The 19,934-nt window shown below is 47.5% G+C and overlaps 1 protein-coding gene across 2 annotated transcripts; it reads left to right on the plus strand.

The window, feature by feature from the left end:
* Positions 1-46: 46 nt before the first annotated feature.
* On the plus strand, positions 47-19,251 carry STK11IP (serine/threonine kinase 11 interacting protein). 2 transcript variants are annotated; one of them, XM_014888037.2, is made up of 24 exons: positions 47-218; positions 318-520; positions 2,546-2,620; positions 2,844-2,939; positions 3,861-3,968; positions 4,179-4,250; positions 5,216-5,345; positions 5,515-5,618; positions 6,406-6,495; positions 7,547-7,588; positions 8,091-8,258; positions 8,560-8,641; positions 8,750-9,103; positions 9,287-9,477; positions 10,435-10,545; positions 11,270-11,465; positions 12,859-13,347; positions 14,792-14,907; positions 15,099-15,196; positions 15,377-15,555; positions 15,804-15,888; positions 16,301-16,383; positions 17,889-18,115; positions 18,415-19,251. In XM_014888037.2, exons 1-24 carry the CDS (start codon positions 164-166, stop codon positions 18,553-18,555), a joined length of 3,495 nt encoding a protein of 1,164 aa, XP_014743523.2. In that variant the 5' UTR covers positions 47-163; the 3' UTR covers positions 18,556-19,251. The 2 variants fall into 2 exon arrangements, 1 of the variants encoding a protein (XP_014743523.2); XR_015804895.1 differs by lacking the exons at positions 16,301-16,383; positions 17,889-18,115; positions 18,415-19,251 and having other exon boundaries at positions 70-218; positions 15,445-15,555; positions 15,804-15,870.
* Positions 19,252-19,934: the final 683 nt, after the last annotated feature.

The following is a 19,934-nucleotide window of genomic DNA, read 5'->3' on the forward strand; positions in this document are numbered from 1 at the left end:
GGCTCCATGGCAACCGGATGTGAGCGGCGGCCGCCTCGCTGGTGCGGCGGAAGGGCGCGCCTCGGCGGTAACGCGGAAGAGCGGCGGCGCGGCGGCGGGACCGGCCGTGCCGGGCCGTGCCGAACCGGGCCGGTCCGGGGTCCCCTCGGCCTCTCCGCTGCAGATGGCGGCGGCGGAGACGCTGGTGCGCGGCCTGGCGCGGCTGCTGCAGGACGCGGGTGAGTGGCGGCCGCCGTGGGCCTCGCTGGGCCGGGTCGTGTCAGTGCCCCCGGTGTGTGGACACTCACGGCCTGGCTCGTCCTTCCCCTTTCCTGCAGGGGACCTCGTCCTGGACGGCTCCAGCACGCTGACGCTGCTCACCTCCACCCTGCAGCACCTCACGGAGGTCTTCGAGCAGCACCTGGGTTCCCGCAACCAGAACCGGGGCTTCGTGGCGCTGCCCTCGCACCCCGCCGAGACAGCCGCCATCCTCCAGGCGCAGTTCCTCTTCGACGTCCTGCAGAAGACTCACTCTCTGAAGGTCCGTACATACCGGGACCGGGGGTGCTGCAGGGTGCTGCCGGTCAGTGGAGGTGGCAGGCACAGCTTCAGAGCAGCATCCTCTGGTGCCCATTGCCCCCGTCCGCCGTGCGGGCTCCCTGGGTCCAATGGCTCTCACAGGACTCTTGCATGGAGTCGTCGCTCAGCACAATAGTCTATAGCTGCTTACCTAGGATCGGCCCTGCAACTCAACGGAAAGTTTCTTGAAGTTAAAAACAGGGGCAGCAGGAGTTAATTATGTTCTGACCTTGGTAAGGTGTTGTCATTGTTGGGCAGATAATTATTTCGTTTGAGCAATTCAGCCAGTATCTGGCACCTGAGCACAGCTGACTGCTCCGGGAGTGATGATTGATCTGTCCAAGGCAGCAGAGCCGGGGAATTTGTGCAGAGGGGTCAGATATTGTACACACTCTGAGGCTGCTGCTTACTTCAGCAGCCTGAGCAGTTGTTCTAGTTGATCAGTTTCACAGCACAGGATATTTCTAGTTACATATCCTCATTAATTTTAACAATAAAGGCTATAGTAAAGAGGCTGTAATAAAGATAAAACTACAGATCAAGGAATTCTTCAGAGAGGTTTTTGAAACGTGGCATGTGCTACAGTACTACACATGATTCTGCTCAGCACTGGGACACGCTGGGAGGGTAGTAGAGGTGAAAGGAGCTTAAAAGGGGAAGAGGCATTAGCAGCTGTTTTGTGTTCCACAGCGGAGTTCAAAATGTATTGTGGCTAAGCAGTAAAATCTATGATGTCTTTAAAAACGTGTTTTCCTTGTGAGAGTGAAGTGGTATCAGAATGTTATTGGGAGGATTTTTTTAATAGCGTAGTGAGTGAGGAGGTTGGAGTGGGGCCCAGAATCTGTGGAGAAAGATGGGTCTCCCAGCAGGAGAAGGCAGGGGGGGACACTGCAATCAGGAGGATGTTGTGGTGAGTGCTCCTGTTCACTAGAAAATGTGCTCTCTCTGCAACAAATCTGTAAAGAAGGAGAAGCTGCCCATTGATGTCTACTAACTGGTTTACTTGGTGAAACTAATAATTTATATCAGCCTGGCAGATTTTTAAGCCAGTGGAGGGAGAGAAGATGATCAAGACCCACAGCATGAATGGCATCTGAAATAAATTTTGCTAGAACTGATCATTAGAGCTTGCTAGTGCAAGCTCCCCTTGCAAATGCTCTTGTTCAACATGCAGCATTAGTGCTGGCAGGCAGTGGGCAGTGATTCATTCCTGGCAGGGCTGTAGCTGTGGAAGCAGTAGTGGTGATGAGGTCTTGAGATGTCTGTTCTGCACCTGATGAGTCACTTCTTTGTGAATGTCTATGTAACTGGCAGAGGTGACCTTTCTGGTTGTACTTTGCTGTCTGCAGTGGAAGTGGTAACTACTTCATTACTTTCAATAGCAGCCAGAAATACTGTTTATGCACTGTCCATAGAAAGCATAAGAAGGTGGTTTTAGTAAGCTGCTTTATGGTACAAGAACACAGCCTAACTGCCCTGCGCTGAAAGGGCCTGTGGCTATTCTACACAATACAAAGAAAAGGTTTGCAGGCACCTCAGTCTAACACTAACAGGGCCTTATTTGGCCTCTTGTGGTGAAATGCACATGCACACCTCCCACCAGCGTGCTAGTTCTACTCAGTTGCTTGATAAACATACCTCTAGCAGTTAGTTTTGTCTTTAGTAGATTTGCTGGTTGTGGCTGATGAGGAATCTAGCTGTCAGGTCTGCCAGTGGTGCTGAAAGTGGTGAAGCCATGCGAGCAGGGGAGATGAAGAGGAGCTCCCTGGGCTGGTAGACCACACTTGCTGATATGCTATTCTCTGTCACCTCTACTGTACTATTAATCTGGGGAAACGGTGCCACTACCAGCACTGGGAGAGAGCTTTTAAGGGATCACCCGAGCTGGAGGGACAGCCTGTTCAAGGTGCTGCAGTTGGTGCATCAAGAAGATGGTAATGCAGCACAAATCAAGCTTGACATGAGACTTATTTTGTCATTTCTCTAGCTTGTTCATGTTCCAAACTGTGTTTTGCAATCTGCTGTGAAGATCTTCCCTTTCAAGTCCCTCCGGCATCTGGAAGTAAGTATAGATGGCAAAAGTGGTTTTGAGTCTTGCTGTTTGGGTTTTCTTGACTAGTTTTGTGGTTGCAGAATGCCTCTACTCCTAAAAACTGGGTAGGCTTTTGTGGCTTCCCTAGAAGGCTAAGACTAAACTCTTGTAACACTTGCTTGGGGTAAAACTTGGATCTGCTCCTCTGCTGTAATAGTTTGATGTATGTTGTTCTTTGTCATCACTGCTGCAGTTGAGGTCTGTCCCTCCACACTGCCTTCGGGGACTTCGATTTGTCTATTCTCAGCTGGAATCTCTCACCTGTTGCAAATGTATCAGTACACTGGAGGTGAGTGTCTCTACACAGCTTGTGGGGTAAATTGCAAGAGAAAGGCTGTCTTGATCCCACAGCCCTTCACACAGGGAAGATGTAGGAGACAGCGTTAGCCCTTTTATTCATTCATATTGTGTATGGCTTCATCTCCCTTCCCTGCTCCTACTCCTGTGTCAAGCACTTGAAGGATTCCCCGCTTGCAAGCACATGTGCTCTGTAGTCTTTTTTTAGCTTCTTGAGAATTTCTGGCTCTAGACAGCATTTGTGTCAGCTAGGACAACTCTGTGTATCTGTCTGTTTCCACATTCAAGGCCTGCAGCTGGTCAAGGTTTATTTCACTGTACCTCAGCAGCCCTTTTAGAGCTTATTGTTAGAAGAAATGCTGTGCCCCAGTGTCTTACCTGCACTGCTGCCCAGCACATTTCTGAGACATGAAGGCTAGCTTCAGCCATGGAGAACTGAGTAGCATGGGCTGTGTTGGCCATGGGCCTCTGGGCTTCTCTCTGGGACATAGAAGCAGATGCCTGCTGGAGAACAGGGGCTGAGGGTAGGGAGTGCTTTGAGAGTTTTTTTTTAATCTGTCAGGATGCAATTGTGTATCTTGCTTTTGTTTGAGGGAGGTCTGAAAATTACTTTATTAACATGAGTTTTTGTTCTCAGTGTCCTGAGCCTAAGAAATCTAACAGATTAGGTTAACTATTGCCACTTCAGTGTAGAAAACAAAAGCATCTCCCCTTCTTTCCAAATATATGGCCATGGGATTTCCACCACCTCCAAATACTTGAATTAGGGACAGAAAATTCACTGCCTCGCTAAGCAAGACAAGGTCTGTAAAACACAGTATGTCAGCCACCTTCTAGACTGTTCTCCTATGTTCATCTGCTTTTACTGTAACAGCTAGCATTCACCAAGGAATGTCTCCTCTCTTCTTCCTAGGAAATAATTTCAGCATGTGGTGGAGATCTGAGCTGTGCTCTCCCGTGGTTGGAACTGCAGACTATGAACTTCAGCTATAATTCAATTACTACCTTGGATGACTCACTGGTGAGTGGGGCATCCTTCCTGCAGGAGCCTGGCTGAGAAGAGAGGACATGATCACAGCCAAGAGCCAGGCCCTCTGTTAGTGATGCTGCTAGATCTGGGTGGGAGGAAACAAGCAGTGTTAATTTTGCTGGCCTCTCCCAGCAGGAGAAGCTTTTCATGCTGTAACAGAGACAATTGTAGGATCTGATCTAATATCTTTTTGTCCCTCAGCAATTACTGAATGCTCTGAGGGTCTTGGATTTGAGTCACAACAAGATCCAGGATTGTGAGCACTATTTAACGGTGAGTATTTTGGGCTGACCAGCAGAGTTTCCTCCTGTGCAGAGGATGCTGCTAAAATTCTGTAGTCATTGACATCATGTTCCTACTAGGTGAGGTATAATAAAAGAAATCACAGATGTGGTGTGGCTTAGAGCTAGTGCTTGCAGCCTGAAAACCATTGTCCTGTATGTGCCGTCCAAGTACCACTGAGGCAGAGAAGGCAGTGTTCCTCACCTCTAAGACAGAGAGTTAGCTCTAGTTGTCACTTGGCAGTCCAGCATGGCCGAGTGGTAAATGCACTGAAACACACAGGGCACTCTGTGTACAGCCCCTCACAGAGTGGGCACTCCACTGTGGCCAAGACTTTGCTCTAATCTGTGCAGCAGGTGAGAATTACGTAGCCAGGCATGGGGCTGTAGAAGCTTACTGTTCAGTTTGTTCAAGCTGCCAGTAGCATTTACTTCCTGCTCTCAGAAGCCAGTCAGTCACTCTAGAAAAGGGGCAGTCCATCACAAAGGCATGTGTGTTTCTGGGGAACTGCAATGAAATCCATGCTTTGCTGGGCTAGGTCTGCTTCCTTGAAGCAAATTTATGAAACAGCTTTTTATGGAGTTGGTGGAGTTCACAAGGTATCATTCCCCATCATCTTTACAAAGGTAAGAAAGGGTTTCTGTTGGTAGTTCACTCCTTTTGCTGAGGCAGAATTTCCAGTCCTTTCTTGTGCTCCATTGAAGTTGGCGAGGAAAAAGAAAGGTGCTCCTGGCAAATTGTGTAAAGCAGTTAGATGATGCTGAGCACCCCTAAGCAAACCACTCCCGATGTAAACATTGAACTCTTCCTGCAGAAACAGTCTCAAGAAACTCACTTTGTTGGTTAACCTTGTTGGGATGAAAAAAAAGGTAGAAGCTAGTGCCCTGTCCTGAGTTCAGTGCCAGGCTTTCAGATAAGGTCTCAATTGATCCAGTGCTGCTCTTCTCTCTGAACAGGCCCTTACAGAGCTAGAATACCTCAATCTGGCATACAACTTCCTGTCCAAGGTGCCAAACCTTGGCATCTTCAGCCGATCCAAGCTGGTGACTCTGATCCTGCGCAACAATGAGCTCGACAGTATTAATGGTGAGCCCACAAGGGAGGAGCATTTCTGAGTTTGAAGCCTTCCTGTTGTTCTTGAGAATGAACAGAACTTGAAATCTTGGGCACAACAATTTTTACTAGGGTCCAGTTTTGGGGGAAGTTCCTGAGTTATGTCTTCTAGCATGCTGATGGCTTCTTGCTTTGTTCACAGGGGTGGAACAGCTTGTGAATCTGCAGCACCTAGATGTGGCCTATAACCTGCTTCTGGAACATGCCCAGCTGGCACCATTGTCCACTCTGCACTATTTAAAAAAAGTGAGCATAAAGCCTGATAGGTTGGTAGATTAGGGATTTCATGGTCAAGATGTGCAAGATAGAGACTTTGTGGTAACCAGAGAGTTTTGACAGATAAGTTAAACTCGAACATTTAATTTTATTGCAGGAAATTGATGGGGGAGCCTTAGACAGACACCTGTGTTTCAGCCTTTGTTTTTAGTGACCCTTCCTCAAGCTAACCTTTTTTATATTCATCCCCACTTCCTTGCTTATCCTTTCTGATTTTAACACTGTCAAATTCAGTAAAGATCTTCCCATAATCCTGTGGTGCATTTGTGTGTTCAGAGAGGTCTGAAGGAGCAAGGCAGTCACTATAGTGCTTGTGAAAGAAGATCATGGAATCAGAGAATGGTTTTGGTTGGTAGGGACCTTAAAGATCTTGTTCCAACACTCCTGCCATGGGCAGGGACACATCTCCCACTAGACCAGGTTGCTTAAAGCCACATCCAGTCTGGTCTTGAACACCCCTAGGAATGGGGCCCTTCTCTGGGCCTGCAAAGGACTGTTCTTTCAACACTTCTCAGAGTAAATACTGAAAAAGCTTATAATGATTTAGGTCATGACTAGGAGGTACTTCAATCTCCTTCTCTATTTGCTGAAGTAATTTCAGGAAGCATTGTAAAAGCCTCGTCCTCTCCTGGCTTGATAACTGTTCCACTGCAAGAATATTTCTTGAAGCAGAGATTAAGACTGGAGCCTGCAGGCAGGACAGACTGGGGTAGAGAATATTGCTTCTAGTAACTACTTGTCTGTTTCCCTCACCCAGCTGCATTTGGAGGGAAACCCAATATGGTTCCATCAACATCATCGATCTGCAGCCCTTGTCCATGTGTCTCCCAGGGCAGCCTTCGCCAATGTGAGTATTAGCCACCTACCTTCTGCCTCTGCTGTTGAAGTTATAGAGTATTCTAACAGTCAGGGGCTAATGAGGGAAAAGAAACTTGGAGATTTATTCCAGCTGTGTTACAGTGGTGATTGTTTTGTGGTTGCTTCCTTTTTTTTTTTTTTCTTTTTTACCTGTGGTAAAGTAATTTAACCTTAAATTTTGTGTGATGCGTGCTGGCCAGCACAGCTTTGAATACTGATCTCAGGTTTATACCACCTCAGATCTTAATATGTCTTCACTGTCTACTTCTTCAGTTTTGCTCACTGATGGAACTTAACTCTGTTCCTGCTAGATAGTAATGATGTAGATGGATTGTGCAAAGAAGGAACTCACAGTTTTGGCCCATCTTACCTAAGTATGTACTACTTTCGCAGCCATGGCCACCTCTTTGTCTCCTTCACTCTGCTCTCAGCCAGGTGTCATCACTGTTCCCTTACACTCCAATGCTTAGGTCAGTTCTTGGTAATCTGATTTCAAATAAATAAGCCAGCAAAGCCAGTGTTCTGGCAATTTAGTAAATTAAACTTACTTGCTAAGGGTCAAAGGTGTTCCAGAGCTGGTCTGCCCTTCATATTAGTGGCAAATGGCTGGATTCATTGTCTTCAAATTGCGTCTTGGCAAAAGCTTTCACTAAGCTCAAGTTACTGGAAGCTATGTGGAATCAGGCTAGAAGTAGGATAGAGGCTTTGAGGTGAAAGTGAGTACCTTTCAAAACAATTTGAGTTGTTGTAGAATAATCTATTGTACCTCTTCCGCAAACTGTCTTGGAAACGTTTCTGGAAGTTGTAAAGTCTGTAAACAGGAAAACCACAACAGTCCCTTCTGGCCTTACATGCTATTAGGTCAGGTAGCTGCAACTAAAGGAGTGGTGGATAGGCAGGAACAGGGTTGTTTCTTTGCAGTTTTTTTGCCAGGGATCCCAACCCTAGGGTGGCCTGAAGGGGAGTAGGAGTCAGCAGAAGTTGTCCTGAGTATGTGCCAGCCAAATGGAATCTGACTGCAAATGGGTCTCTAATTACAGTTCTTCTTGGACGGGGAGCCACTCTCTTCCTCAGACCTAATGGTAAGTATAATTGTTAAAAACTGATCTTACTGGCTTTGGGACTGGGAACTCTGACAGTTTTTTTGCATTGTCATGTGTTCTATTAAATCTTTATGGGCTACCTTGACTTTGACACAGATCATTTTGTCTCAGTTCATGCTGATTCCTAATAATTGTTGGAACTGGCCAGTGTAATTTATTCTGGCTTATGTAGCCCTGCAGGACTGGGAGCCTTGCCTGTTTCCTCTTCAGGTACTGTATGGTACTTGACACTTGAACTACATGTCAGCAAAATAGTTATCAGTTTCCCATCTGCTATTTTTAAGAAAGGCAGAGATTGAGTTAAATCAGAGTATTTGTGATAAACAATCCAATCAACCAGGCGGGATCTGTTGTCAGTGCTTTGACTGAAATGGTGGAAGTTTGGGGTGAGGAGCAGGAAAGCTGTCAGCCTGACTTGTGGCTGGGTTACCTTGTCTTCCCTTTGCACTCAGCTGGCAATACTCCCTTCTTCTTGCTTTAGCACCTTCCAAGACGTGTGCAAAGTGTGTCCCAGTCCATCCACACCTCTACCTCAGAGAAGACTGCACTGGACCGCAGTGCACTGGAGAGCTCCTGTGCTGCAGACTTCAGTGACAGTCAGTCCCCATCAGAGAATGTGGCCATCAGGGTCCCTCGAAAGAAAAGCAAGGTCTGAGACTGACACAGCTTCTTAGCCATGTAGCTGGCATGTTGGGTGAAGGGGATGCCTTGACGTGAAAGCTTCCTGCAGTGAGGTGTGGTCTGGCACTGACTGCATGGTTAGTGAGCCTCTGCACTGCTGTGTGTTGCTAAGGGGCTTTAATATCAGTCATCATATATCCTGACAAGTGTTTAATGGTGTGTCTCAACACTGTAATAGCTATAAACCCTTCAGCTTGTCAGAGCCCCTCATCAGGTGCTGTTTTCATTGTTCTAGTTCCTCACAACTACTTTTATCCCGTTTTTTCCAGGGAAAAGTCAAAGTGCGCAGGGCAAGTATTTCAGAACCAAGTGACACAGAACACGAGCCCCAGGCATTACCCCTCTCTGCTGGTGAGGCTTGTTATCTTCCTTAATAACATAGCAGCTAAACTGCCCACAGTAAGAGTAGTGCTCTCGGCTGGTGACTACTTTCATACTTACCAAGTTTTCTCTCTGCAGGTCTGGTCCTGGAGCATCAGAAGGAGATGAAGCGCTTGGCCAGCTTCAGAGACCGCTTTGGTGCTGACTGGCTACAGTACAAGAGACACCTGGAGGAGCATGACCAAGTACCCGTCATGTCCCGCAGCCGTTCTGCAGATGAGATCACAGGCAGACCTGCTGTCATGGACTTGCAGAATGAGAGCTCTGACCCAGAGCAAGAAAAGCCCCAAGGATCCTCTCCTCCTTTGGATGACACTGTAAAGGAGGAAGAACCTGAAGTACAGCTGGATGAGCCTGTGGAAGGAGAACAGAGAGGAGAAGAGGAGGCAGATGAGCTAATGCTTGGAGAGGAAGAAGAGGAGAAGGTAGAAGGTAAACAGGTCCTTTCCCCACTGTGTTTAAGAGCTTGGATGACAACAAAATAGATTAATCAAATGTGATTTATATCTGAAGCTGTATCATGATGCCCAGTATTGTGGGAATGTTAAGGATCTGCATCTAGCAGGACTGAAGGCCTGCTGCATGTACTGACCTGTATTGTGTCTTTTTTGGCAGTGGACCTGTGCCAGCCAGTGCTGGTGAGCCAAATAGAAGGTGAAGGGGACCCAGAGCCAGACTGGATCTTCCTGCGAGTCACAGCTAAGCATGTGATTGAGGTGGAACTGAAGGCTGCCAGAGTCCTCCACAAGCTGGAGCTGAAATGCCTGAAGAATGTGGAAACCTCTGAGTTGACCTGGAAGAGGATGGTGAGTTACACTTCTCTGTGAGCCTTTGTCATCTTACTCCCTATGTATGTCAGCATTCTGGATTTGGGCTCCTGTCAAGAATCCTGCAGGTCTTTTCCTAGCTCCTACAAAGCCTGATTGAGCATCTCTTCAACCCAATGCATGTGTATCTAATGGCTGTATCTGTATTGCTTAGACTACCTGCAATAATGCACCAGAAGCCACCATCAAATCTATTCCAAAGCTGGAATTTGAAGACTTGTTCCAGTGTGGAGGAATGAGAGACTTCTCAAGAGGAACTTAAATGAAATTGAGATCTCCTTCCCATCCATTCCTGGCCTTGGAGGATTCTTTGTGTATTGCATTGTTTCTAGAGCAGCACAGAGCCTAGTGTGATGTTTAAAAAGCTCCTGGCAGCTCAGTGGGCAGTTTGCCGTCTGCTCTAGGTGCACACTTTAGCATTACCAGCCCTTTTTGTCTTTTTCGGTTCTTTAGAAAGGGAGTTTGGAAATCTCCTTTCCTTGTGGTAGGATTTTTATATTCAGTCTGTATACGGACATGTTCACAGGTTTCTCTAATACTGTTTTCAGTAAAAGCTCCAACTCATTTTTAAACCCTGCCCTTATGCTTTTTTGAATGTTTGTGGCTTGATACTCTTCTGAAATACCTTCATGAAAAGGTGTTTTAATTGAAATGCTTTGCTTTAGGCCTGAAAGTTACTGTTGTAAGTTTCAAGCACTCATGCAATTTTTCAAGCACTCAGCGTAAGTGTTGTCAGTGCTCATTAGCTTTATATTTGTTTATTTATTTCTGCTCATTTTACCAGACTCCCAAATGCTATCAGCTGTGGAGGGATGCTTAGGACACACTAAATTAAGTGCTTGTATGGCCGTGTTTCAACTACATCTGTTTACTAGCAGATGTAGTCTGCGAAAGCTTCTCTCTCATCCTAGAACAAGTGTTTTCTGTCTCCTGCAGGACCTGGAGCGAGTTTTCCCTGTCCTCACATTGCACTTCAGCTACATTCGCAAGGACCGGCAGAAGCGCAAATATGTGGTGCTTGATGACTGCCCAGAGCAGTGTCTGCAGGTGGGGAGGCTTGTGGAGGGGGCAGGGTTGCTGCAAGACACTGAATTCTTCCAGCCAGCATAGGGCTGCTGTTCTCAGAGCACATGAGCACCTGCTGCCCATGTCTGGCTTGTTGGGATTTCTTCTTCTGCACAGATGACCTGTGGAGGGCCTTGTGAGCATGGCCATGCACAGTGGAGCTCCTGTAGCATAAACGGTGCTCTTAAGGAGAGAGTGTTGCAGTTTTCTCCCTCTTGAGATTAAAAGTTGTCAAGCTAGTGATCATTGTGTGCATGTGTGTGCAATGTAACGTTTTGTAGGTGCTGAGTGATGTGCTGGCATGTGCTTGGTCCTCTGGACAGTGACTGTTAGTGCTATGTCCACACAGCTGCTGTAGGGACTCTGGTCTCTAATCCAGTCATTTTCTCAAGATATTGTTTAATACATTCGAAAAAGTTATTAGAGGGAAGACACAAATACATGGGACCTTTGAGATCAGAGTTCTAGAGGGACCCTGTCAGTATGTAGCTATCAGGCACAGACATGCAAAAACAAGGTTGTCTTGGTCTTCTGCAGTGAAGCTCCATGCCCTTGGCAAGTCTTGCACAGCTGGGAAATGCACCCTGTACTCTCTGAAATGCTATAGTGAGGCATGTGAAAAGATTTGCTAGTGTCAGAAGCTTGATTTTATTAGGGCAATCATAGCTACCTGATAGCATCCTTTTCCTTGTGCTGCTACTTTTAGTGCATCCTTGAAGTATTGTCCCCAGTTGTTGAGGAGAATCGGCGAAATCAGCACCAAGAGAAAGGATCCATGAAACTCCAGTGCCTGAAATGCAAGCAGGAGTTTTCACAGTCCCTGGCCTCCTGGCATCAAGGTTCCTATCCTTCAGAGCTTGGAGACAGCAAAATTCTGGAGACCCTAGTTGCCTCAGATCAAGGTAGGCTGTAGTGCCCAGAAGAAGGATGTTTGCTAATTAATGCCCAGGCAGATTTCCAGAGTGGCAGCTGTGGTGCAGAGCATGGAATGTATAGGAGATGAGTTGGCTGTATTGGAATTTAAGACCTATTGTGGGATGAACTCTCACTTGGCCTACTTGGATTGGGAAGAGCCTGCCTTGTTTCCTAGCAGGAATAAGGCACTGGTTTAAGGTTAAGCATACAGCACTCCTATTCTGGGTGGCCTGGGGGAACACAGGGCTGCTGGAAACTGAAGTGTGGGAGAGGACTTAAAGGTCATGTAGTCAGTTCTGCCACAGAGACTTTATTTGTTCTAAAGAGTTTTTGCTAACAGAAGCTTCCAGGGAATCTGTGCCAGTATTTCAGGTAAAACTTTGGCTGTTAGGTTAGGGTTCTGGTTGTTTTTCTGATGTCTAAGTCTCCCTGTCTGTGGCCTTAAGCCCACTCTTGCTGTCACTTTGGAGGAGCAATTTACTCCTTTCTTTGTACTTGAGAGCCATTGTTCTACCCCGGCAACTTTTCCTGGTTTCTGTCCTCTAGACTAAATAAGCTTAAGTCTCTAGATAATTTACTTGTCAGTCATATCTCGTACATTCAGTTTCTTGCTGGTCTTTGTACTTTCTCCCGTTTGTCCACATTTTTCTTTGGCTTTTTAAAACTAGATGTGGTATTTCAGCTGAGATGTAGCTAGTCTTGAATAGGCATCTTCTGACTGCTGTGTTTTTTGAAGCTCAGCTTATATTTGAAGTGGGGAGTGCCTTAGCTGAGAAGATGCTGTTTGACAAAGTATCTTGGGACTGAAGTACTGTAGTGAACACAGAAGTGCTGTCCTGGCTGCAGCACTTTTCTCCACGCCAGGACACTTTCTTCTCCCTGCCAGAGTAATGGGAGTTCTGTGATCCAGCTGGAGTCTGTTCTGGTGTGGGTGAAGGGAGCCAGGGTCAGAAGGGATGAGGACAGCTGGGGAAGGGACACAGCATGCTGGAGATGGAGGTGGCTAAGGAAGATTGGATTGACTAGTCATGAGCTTGGGCTTCAGAGGTTGTGTGAGCACTTGCAGATGTGAAGTGGAGGAAAGTCGTGAGCCAAGCCCTGATGCAGGCTCAGTTGCAACCACAGCACACAATGGGCACCCTAAATCTGAGCAGAACTATTTCATGTGGCCCTGATCCAGAACTTCTGGTTGATTTGTGAGGGGAAGTATGTAGGATATGCTTCTGGACAAGTTGCTCAACAAGCTGCTCAAGTCAGACTGTAACTATTCTCTACCTTGAAAGGGAGGGTTCATGGTTTGCAGAGGAGGTGGGACGAAGTAAAATCTTGCTGGGGGGAGGTGTTCTGGCTTTTCTTTATGCCTGACAAAATCTTTCACAGGTCCTGCAGCTGGTGAGCCCATAGCCTGTCCCAGTTGTTCCAGTGACCATGTGGTCATTCTGCCTTCAGAGGAGTGCTGCAGCACACCTTTGCCTCCTGGTGCCGACAGCACGAGTGAGGACCTGTCAGACTCTGTGCTGGAGGGAGGCAGCCAGCAGGACTGCCCAGAGGAAACATCTGTCCTGGCCAGTGAGAGTGGGAAGTTCTACATTGGTGGGGAGGAAAGCTCGGAGATAGACACCAGCAACAGCACCAGGACCCCGGAGCTGAGCGCTGAGCCTGACAGCACCCTTTATCACACCCCCCATGGATCAGATGGTGGCTGTGGGAAAGAGCAGAGTGTGAAGAGCCAGTACTTGTCCCTCAGCCACACAGACACCAACGGGGGCAGCCTGATGGGAAGCTACCATTATAGTGTTTCTCGGGGGCCCACTCCTTCCCCGCTCTCTTTGAACTCTGAGTCCGAGGAAACATGGAATCTCAGTCCTTGTGAGTATGAGGAAGCTCTGCAGGGTTTAAGGGTGTTGAGAGCTTGTTGGTTTTATCACTGGTGCTTGGAGGGTACACTTCCTCCTGTTGAATGGGGAAGGGGGACATGAAGTATGAGCAGCCATAAACTTACGGTTCTTATGAGTAGAGATTTTCATTCCCCTCTCTGTTAAATCCCCATGCCTGAAGGTAGGAAAAGTGAGTCAGCTCCTAATACCTGTCATTGCTTAGACTCTGAGTAATAGGGTCACACTGGGTTCCTGTGGCATCCATGAGCTGCCAGCTGGAGTATTACCTTTGGAGAGCAATATGCACAACTTCTCTGTATTTATTCTTTGGCTTAAGTGCAGTGTGAGGCTGGTGTGCTAGTAGGAGGTTCTGGTTTGTGGATCTACAGTTGCTTGTGCTTTCCTCACTTATTTTGTGAGCTTGAGATGACAAAACCTGTCCAAGAGACTGCATGCTGGCTTGTGAGGGCAGTCATGCAAGACTGAAGGTCCACAAATGATTTTTCTGAAGGACTTTGGATTTCTGATTTAGCAGACTGCCTTTGCCTGGGTATCAGCTTGTGATTTACAGAATAACAAGTTGGAGAGGAGCTGTGGAGGTTAGCTGGTCTAGCCCAGCAAGTGACTCTACTGCAGCTGAGTGTAATTCTGATTTGTAAACCTATTGGTTTCTTGATCTACAGAGGTCTCCCCCAGTTCTTCAAGACTGCCGTGCCTCAAGAGTCAGTGTAGAATCACAGTTTTAAGGTTGCTATGTTCAGTCTTGTACAGTTGAAATATGAGAAATAAAGCAATCTCCTTTCTAGGGTCAAATTTCAAGGTCCCAATTTAAAACTGAGCCTATGGAAAGTTCCTGCTGAGGAGTGGTTGACTAGTGTAGTGTTTCTGGTGGAGAACAGGCTCGACTGGGAAGTGCAAACTCTTGGGTGGTACTGTGGCTGTTGTATAAATTATTTGGTTATACAATTTCATGACAAACCTAATTATACTCGTTAGCAATTTTATTGGTGTCTTCCTCAGGCCCCTTTAACCTTGCCACGATCAAAGTGAGATTTAAAAAGTTGACCTGAGCTGACACCAGCTGAAATAAGAAATATCTTTCTGGCTTTGTGATAAAGAATTGCCCTCCTGCCAAATCCAGCAGCAAAGCAGTGTCCTTCTGTGACTAAACAGCCAAGCACAGTTTGAAGCTGGCTTAGACCAAAGCTTTGTATATCTGAAAAAAAAGCAAGTGTTGAAGCAATTGAGTCCTCTTTTATCTGCACATGGAGACCTGTGGCCTGTAAAGCTCTGTGTTTGGTCCTTTGTCTTGAGGAGAGACTTGATGGAAGCAGGTGTGCAGAGGGGGTGACACTGCTGCCCTGGTGCCTGTCTGCATGCCTGGGCAGCCCCTGGTCAGTGGGCAGAGTGTCACTGCTGCCCTTTGCTCTCCTCAGCTGTAAACAGCGTCCTGAACACAAGGGACTTCCGAGCAGTGGATCATCGCCTGAAGCTGTACCTGGACATGGAAGTTTTTGAGGAGAATGCTGAGGAGTTCCAGTGCTTCCTCAAGGTAAGCTCCCACAGCACCACTCCTACAACTCTTCGGCTGTCCCTCTTGCCACCCTGCAAGTTCTGCACTGAGGTGGCATCTCAAAGGCTGTGGGGTATGAAGGGAGCTGAAGTGTCTTTGAGGCTGGCCTTTCTGTGGATGTGCTGTCAAGGGGCAGGCCAAGGCTATGACCCACCCTCTGTGTGCTTTAGGTGGTCATGGTGAAGTTTGGTCGGCAAGGAGAGTTCCTCTCAATCCTGGTTGCTTCTGATGTCAAAATTTATGTGCTGGAAGTCACCAGAGCTATCAGGTGAGGACCCTGCAGCAAGTCTGTGACTGCTGGGTAGTGCCAGCCTGGGCTAGCCTTGCTTCCCTGACCCTGGGGGGTGGTGATATGCACAGGCTCTTCTGGCAAATCCCCTGCTGCAGTGTGACATGGGAGAGGAGATGGGGCAGCCTACTGCAGCTGAGGGCTGTGTCCTGTGATTAGGGGACAACCTGCAGACTGGCTGAAGAAGAATGACTCACACTACCTGTCTGATATTTCTCATCTGGAAGTGGGACTCTGCCACCAGAGCTTGCGAATGGAGTTTGAGAATCCAAAAACTTCCTACAATCTGCTGATCCGGAACCAGAGCTGCTGTGACCAGTTCTTGCAGACCCTGACAGGTAAGAGTAGAGCTGTAGGGGGTGCGGGAGAGGATTTGAAAGATTTGTTCTTGGAGAACTATCAGGACAGCTATTGTTGGATATATGTTGGAAATTACCTTCTTGACAGCTCAGAAAAAAAGCTGGGAGAGACTCTGACTGACATCATAACTTGCAACACCTCTCTGAACAGTAGAGAATTGTCCTGAACTGTTATGTCCTGCCCTTGGGTTTGTAGTAAAAGACACCTGCCTTCTCTCCCTCTTTAGATCTCATGCAAGAACTGCCTGCTAAGCACAGGAGTAAGGTGAAGGAAATCCCCACTGTGGAAATGAATCCCCAACACTGGCTATGGTAAGAGCCTGTGAGAGGTTGGGATTTCAGGTAGAAACAGATGTCTGCTTATCCAGAAGACCGTGGAAGGCAGGGTGCTGGAAACAGTGCCTGCTGCACAGAGGGTGAACAGGCAAAGGAGTCATGGGCTGAGCCAGGTGGGGCAACTTCAGCTCTTCTGGAGGACCCTGAGCAGCGTATAATGGAAGGAGAAAAAGCGAGAGGCAAAGGGCGGCCTTTTTACTTGAAAAAGCATTTGGCTCCTGGATGGCAAGGTGGTAGTGAGAGGACCAGGAGAGGGAGGACTTTGCATTATCTGGAAGAGATGTGTGTGTTCCCTTCGCCAGAAAACTGGGAACAGTAGCTAGTTCATGGCAAACCTAGACTGGAAACAGAGTGCTTCCTTATCAGCCCACTGTTGTGTCTCCTCCAGGCCTCTGCTGGACTCCAAGACCACAGATTCTGCAGCTGCAGGTGACAGTTGTTTCTTCTACCTGCTGGCCTACCTAATCCAAGGTACAGTAGATCTCAGTAGCCAGATGTCCCACACGTTGTGCTGTCTGCTTACATGCTTGTGATTTTAATGTACGGCCTGGGGGAAAAGAGCTGCGCCCTTTGTCCAGCAGTGAAATAGGGTGGGGGCGTGGGTGAGGGCTCTTTTCTAGTGTTGGGTTGTGTAGGATAGCAGCATGCTTCTGTACATCCAGCAAATCTCTCGGTCCTTTCTACATGGAAGTCTAGGCTCTAGGGAGCAGCTGGTTTTGCACACCAGTTTTGGTGACAACTCGAGAAGCTAGAGATTATCTGAGGACTCGATCATTACCCTGATATGAGGGAAAGATGCAGAGTCATAAAACCAGCTGGTTTGTGTGAGTTGCTGAAAGGCTTCTTCATTTGGTAAAACGGTAGTAGGTGTCCAGAACCTGAGGTGATAGTACAGGAGGAGCCTGCTGGAGCCCTTCAAGTTTTGTTCCAGGTCTTGCTGAGGGACAAAGGTGTTAAACTTGGGGTTTGAGTCTTCAGTGAACAATTCCAGTGTCGTCATATCTTGGGGCACTGAAAAAAGCAACCTAGCTCTTAATCATATTCTGACCAATTTGCTAAGCTTTTGCACCCCTGGTCACCATTGACCATTGGGGAGGTATGAGAGTGAGGATCAGAAGGAATCTGTGGGAAGTATGTTTTTTGGTATCCTCAAGCTGAACAAATAGTATGTGGGAGGGAGAACTTACAGTGCATTTTCCTTACTTTACAGTTTTCTCCTCTTTTAGAGTATGATGCCCAAAACTGGACACAGTTCCAGCTGAGATCTCTTTACCAAGCAGACAAGATTAATTAAACATCCCCTTTCTGTTAGTCTCCTAATTCCCAAGAGTGAGATGTGATGAGAAAAGCAACATACTGCTGCATCAGCTTGTGATCCCCTGTGACCTCAGCCAGTTTTGCTAATGGTTCCCTATTACTGCACATCTAACTTACTCCCAAGTTCTAGTGCTTTTAATTTGCATCTACTGAAATTATATTTAATTCTGAATTATATTTATGTTCTCTAATGATTATCAAAACTACTTTCCTTCCTGTCATATTTATGATGCATCCCAGCTCGGTATTAAACTTTGTGTGTGCTCTTTGTTCCACCCATCAGATATCTGCAGCCAGACAAATTCAGGCCAAAAAAGGCAGCCTTTGAGCTACAGCTGCCAAATTTTAACTAAGGAGTAGTAAAATGTTTAAGAGGTCAAAGGACTCAAGTAACTCGCTTGAGGGTATGAGCTGGACAAGCCTTGCTGGGCAGTGGTCTCTCATATGCATGCTCCCACAACAAGCTTGGATAAGCTGGGCAAGCCCAGCCACATTTCAGTAGCCTGGTCCCCTCTTCAGTCAGGAAGCTGGATAAGATTGTTCACCCAAGTTACTGCTGTTATACAGGATTTCCCTAGAGGAGGAATGGAGAGCAAAGCTTGTTCTGTGGTGACTCAGGCTCTCAGCAAAGCCTTTCTTATTCCCTCATATCCTTTTAGGGACATCTGCTTTCCCTGTGACCCTGCTGAGTACCCGAAGCATGCTATTTCTGCTGGAGGAGAGTCACCAGTGGCAGGTGCAGCCCTCCTTGGATGAAGACCATGAGGCAGAAATGCTTCCTAGGAGCAACATCCAGTTGAAGGAGAAGCAGCCAATCACCAGTATTAGCAATATCATAACCTATCGCCTCTGTCCTTGTGACATCAAGCTGATGCTTTATGATGAGGTAACCAGGAGGTGGTCATGGGGTCAGGATGCTGGGGGCTGACTGTGCTCAGATCCTGTTCCTGCAAGAGTGTCTTGGGACTGTCATCTCCCATCCTAACCTAGGGCCTTGTACCACAGAATCAGGGGAGCATGCAAGTCATGCAAGGGACACTCGACTGCTGGCAGCAAAGGGAGAGGAGGAGGTCACAGAGGAATTAGGAGGAGCTGGCAGCTGTGCTGGGGGATGGTGACTCAGGGCTGATCAGTGTCTGTCAGGCTAGTCTGCTCATTTGTCTTCCTCCCTTTCCTCTCTGCCAGGTACTGAAGCTGGAGAGCACTTGGCACATCCGCACAGAGTGCCCTGAGCTCCTGGCAGAGCTAGTGGAGTGGATCCGTGGGCCCTGGGAGGAGATGTTCTCAATCGAGCTCCAGAAGGTTGTGTATGAGGCACTGGAGTGAGCCTGGTGACTGAAGCAGGCAGGACTTGGAGTCAAGTGCTGCTGTGCCAGCAATGGTGCACAAGTGTTTCCCACTCCCATCTGACCTTGCTGTTCTGTGGCCTCTGCTTTCCACTCTACTCTTGCCCCTGGCCCTTTCTGGTGAGTAAGAGGGGAGCACATGATAGTTCAGACTGTACAGTCATTTATTTGCACTGGACTGGCCACTGAAGGAGAAGGTGGAGAGTGTTCTGTGTAATAGTACGTAAGCTACCCAAAGGCAGTCAGGTGCCATTTCTGGCAGATGCATTTGCTGCCTTCTTAGCTGTCTCAGGACAGCTATCATTATATGCTGATGATTTTTTTTCCTCTCCCTCCTTCTTGTCCATGGTTTCCCTCAAGCTACCTGTTTCAAACAGGAGCCTGATTGCACAAGGGGATGAAGCATGTTGTACACAACCCCACAGAGAGCCCTTACCTGTCTGCCTGGTGGGGCATGGCTCAATCTGCTGCTGTAGTCTTTCACTGTCACTGGGAGGAAGAAGCCTCGAGTTTCTCAGCACAGAAATGTGTTGCTCATTGCTTAGGGTCAGGGCCTTTATGGGCACCAGCAGGTATAAGCGAGGCTTAGGCTTTTTCTGAGCAGTCCAAAAGCAAGAGTCTATTTTAACATGAGTTTTACTATTTTCTATTGTAATAAAAGCTTATATTTATTGAATTGTCATGTTTTCCTTGTTTCATCCTTTTGCAGTGCTGGAATGTCTTTCTAAGGGCTTCCATGCTAGCTTTGCTGCTGCCTCAGGGGTTCCCTAACATCTCACTGGGTTCAAGCCATTCTCCCCTTCCTGTTCAGGGTGGGTGCGAATGGGCTGCTGGGCTAATTTTCTTCACTTTCCTGGCTCCCAAGCAGCAACGAAGAAACAAGGTTTCAACAGGATTATACTGACACCAGATACTGATTGGGGTGTTCTCCTTTGACAGTTGCCCTTAGGTGGGCACCTGTGGCCTTCCAGCCCAGCACACTGCTCACTGGCTGCACAGACCCTCAGAGGCTTGTCTCTCTCAGGAGCTGTTGTGGATGTTGGGAGTGCCTGCCTCTAAGTTCTTCCCTGTACCAGGTTTTATCTTGTCTCAGTCTCTCCTGCACAGAGTTAAAAAAAAGCTCAAAAAATGTTGCTGCCTGGCCAGGGCTTTGCTATGTCATAGTGTCTGCCCCTGCCCAGTGAAGAGCAAAGATAGATACTATGTGCGGTATTTTGATGCGGTTGGAGCTCTCTGTGGGGATGGGCAGAAATGGAGCTGATACCCTAAGTAGGGACCTTTACTGATGGTAACTTTTCCCAGGACAGCATCTCTGTTTTCCTATGAATGTTCACAGCTTCAAGCTTTCTGACTGTTCAA

Source organism: Sturnus vulgaris, chromosome 7 (genome assembly GCF_052056855.1).
Source record: "Sturnus vulgaris isolate bStuVul1 chromosome 7, bStuVul1.hap1, whole genome shotgun sequence".
NCBI classification, from domain to species: Eukaryota; Metazoa; Chordata; class Aves; order Passeriformes; family Sturnidae; genus Sturnus; species Sturnus vulgaris.

Coding starts and splice junctions, on each gene's coding strand:
- STK11IP (XM_014888037.2), top strand. CDS start 164: ATGGCGGCGGCGGAGACGCTGGTGCGCGGCCTGGCGCGGCTGCTGCAG. Junction 3,969..4,178: donor CTACCTTGGATGACTCACTG/GTGAGTGGGGCA, acceptor TTTGTCCCTCAG/CAATTACTGAATGCTCTGAG. Junction 16,384..17,888: donor GCTGGCCTACCTAATCCAAG/GTACAGTAGATC, acceptor ATATCCTTTTAG/GGACATCTGCTTTCCCTGTG.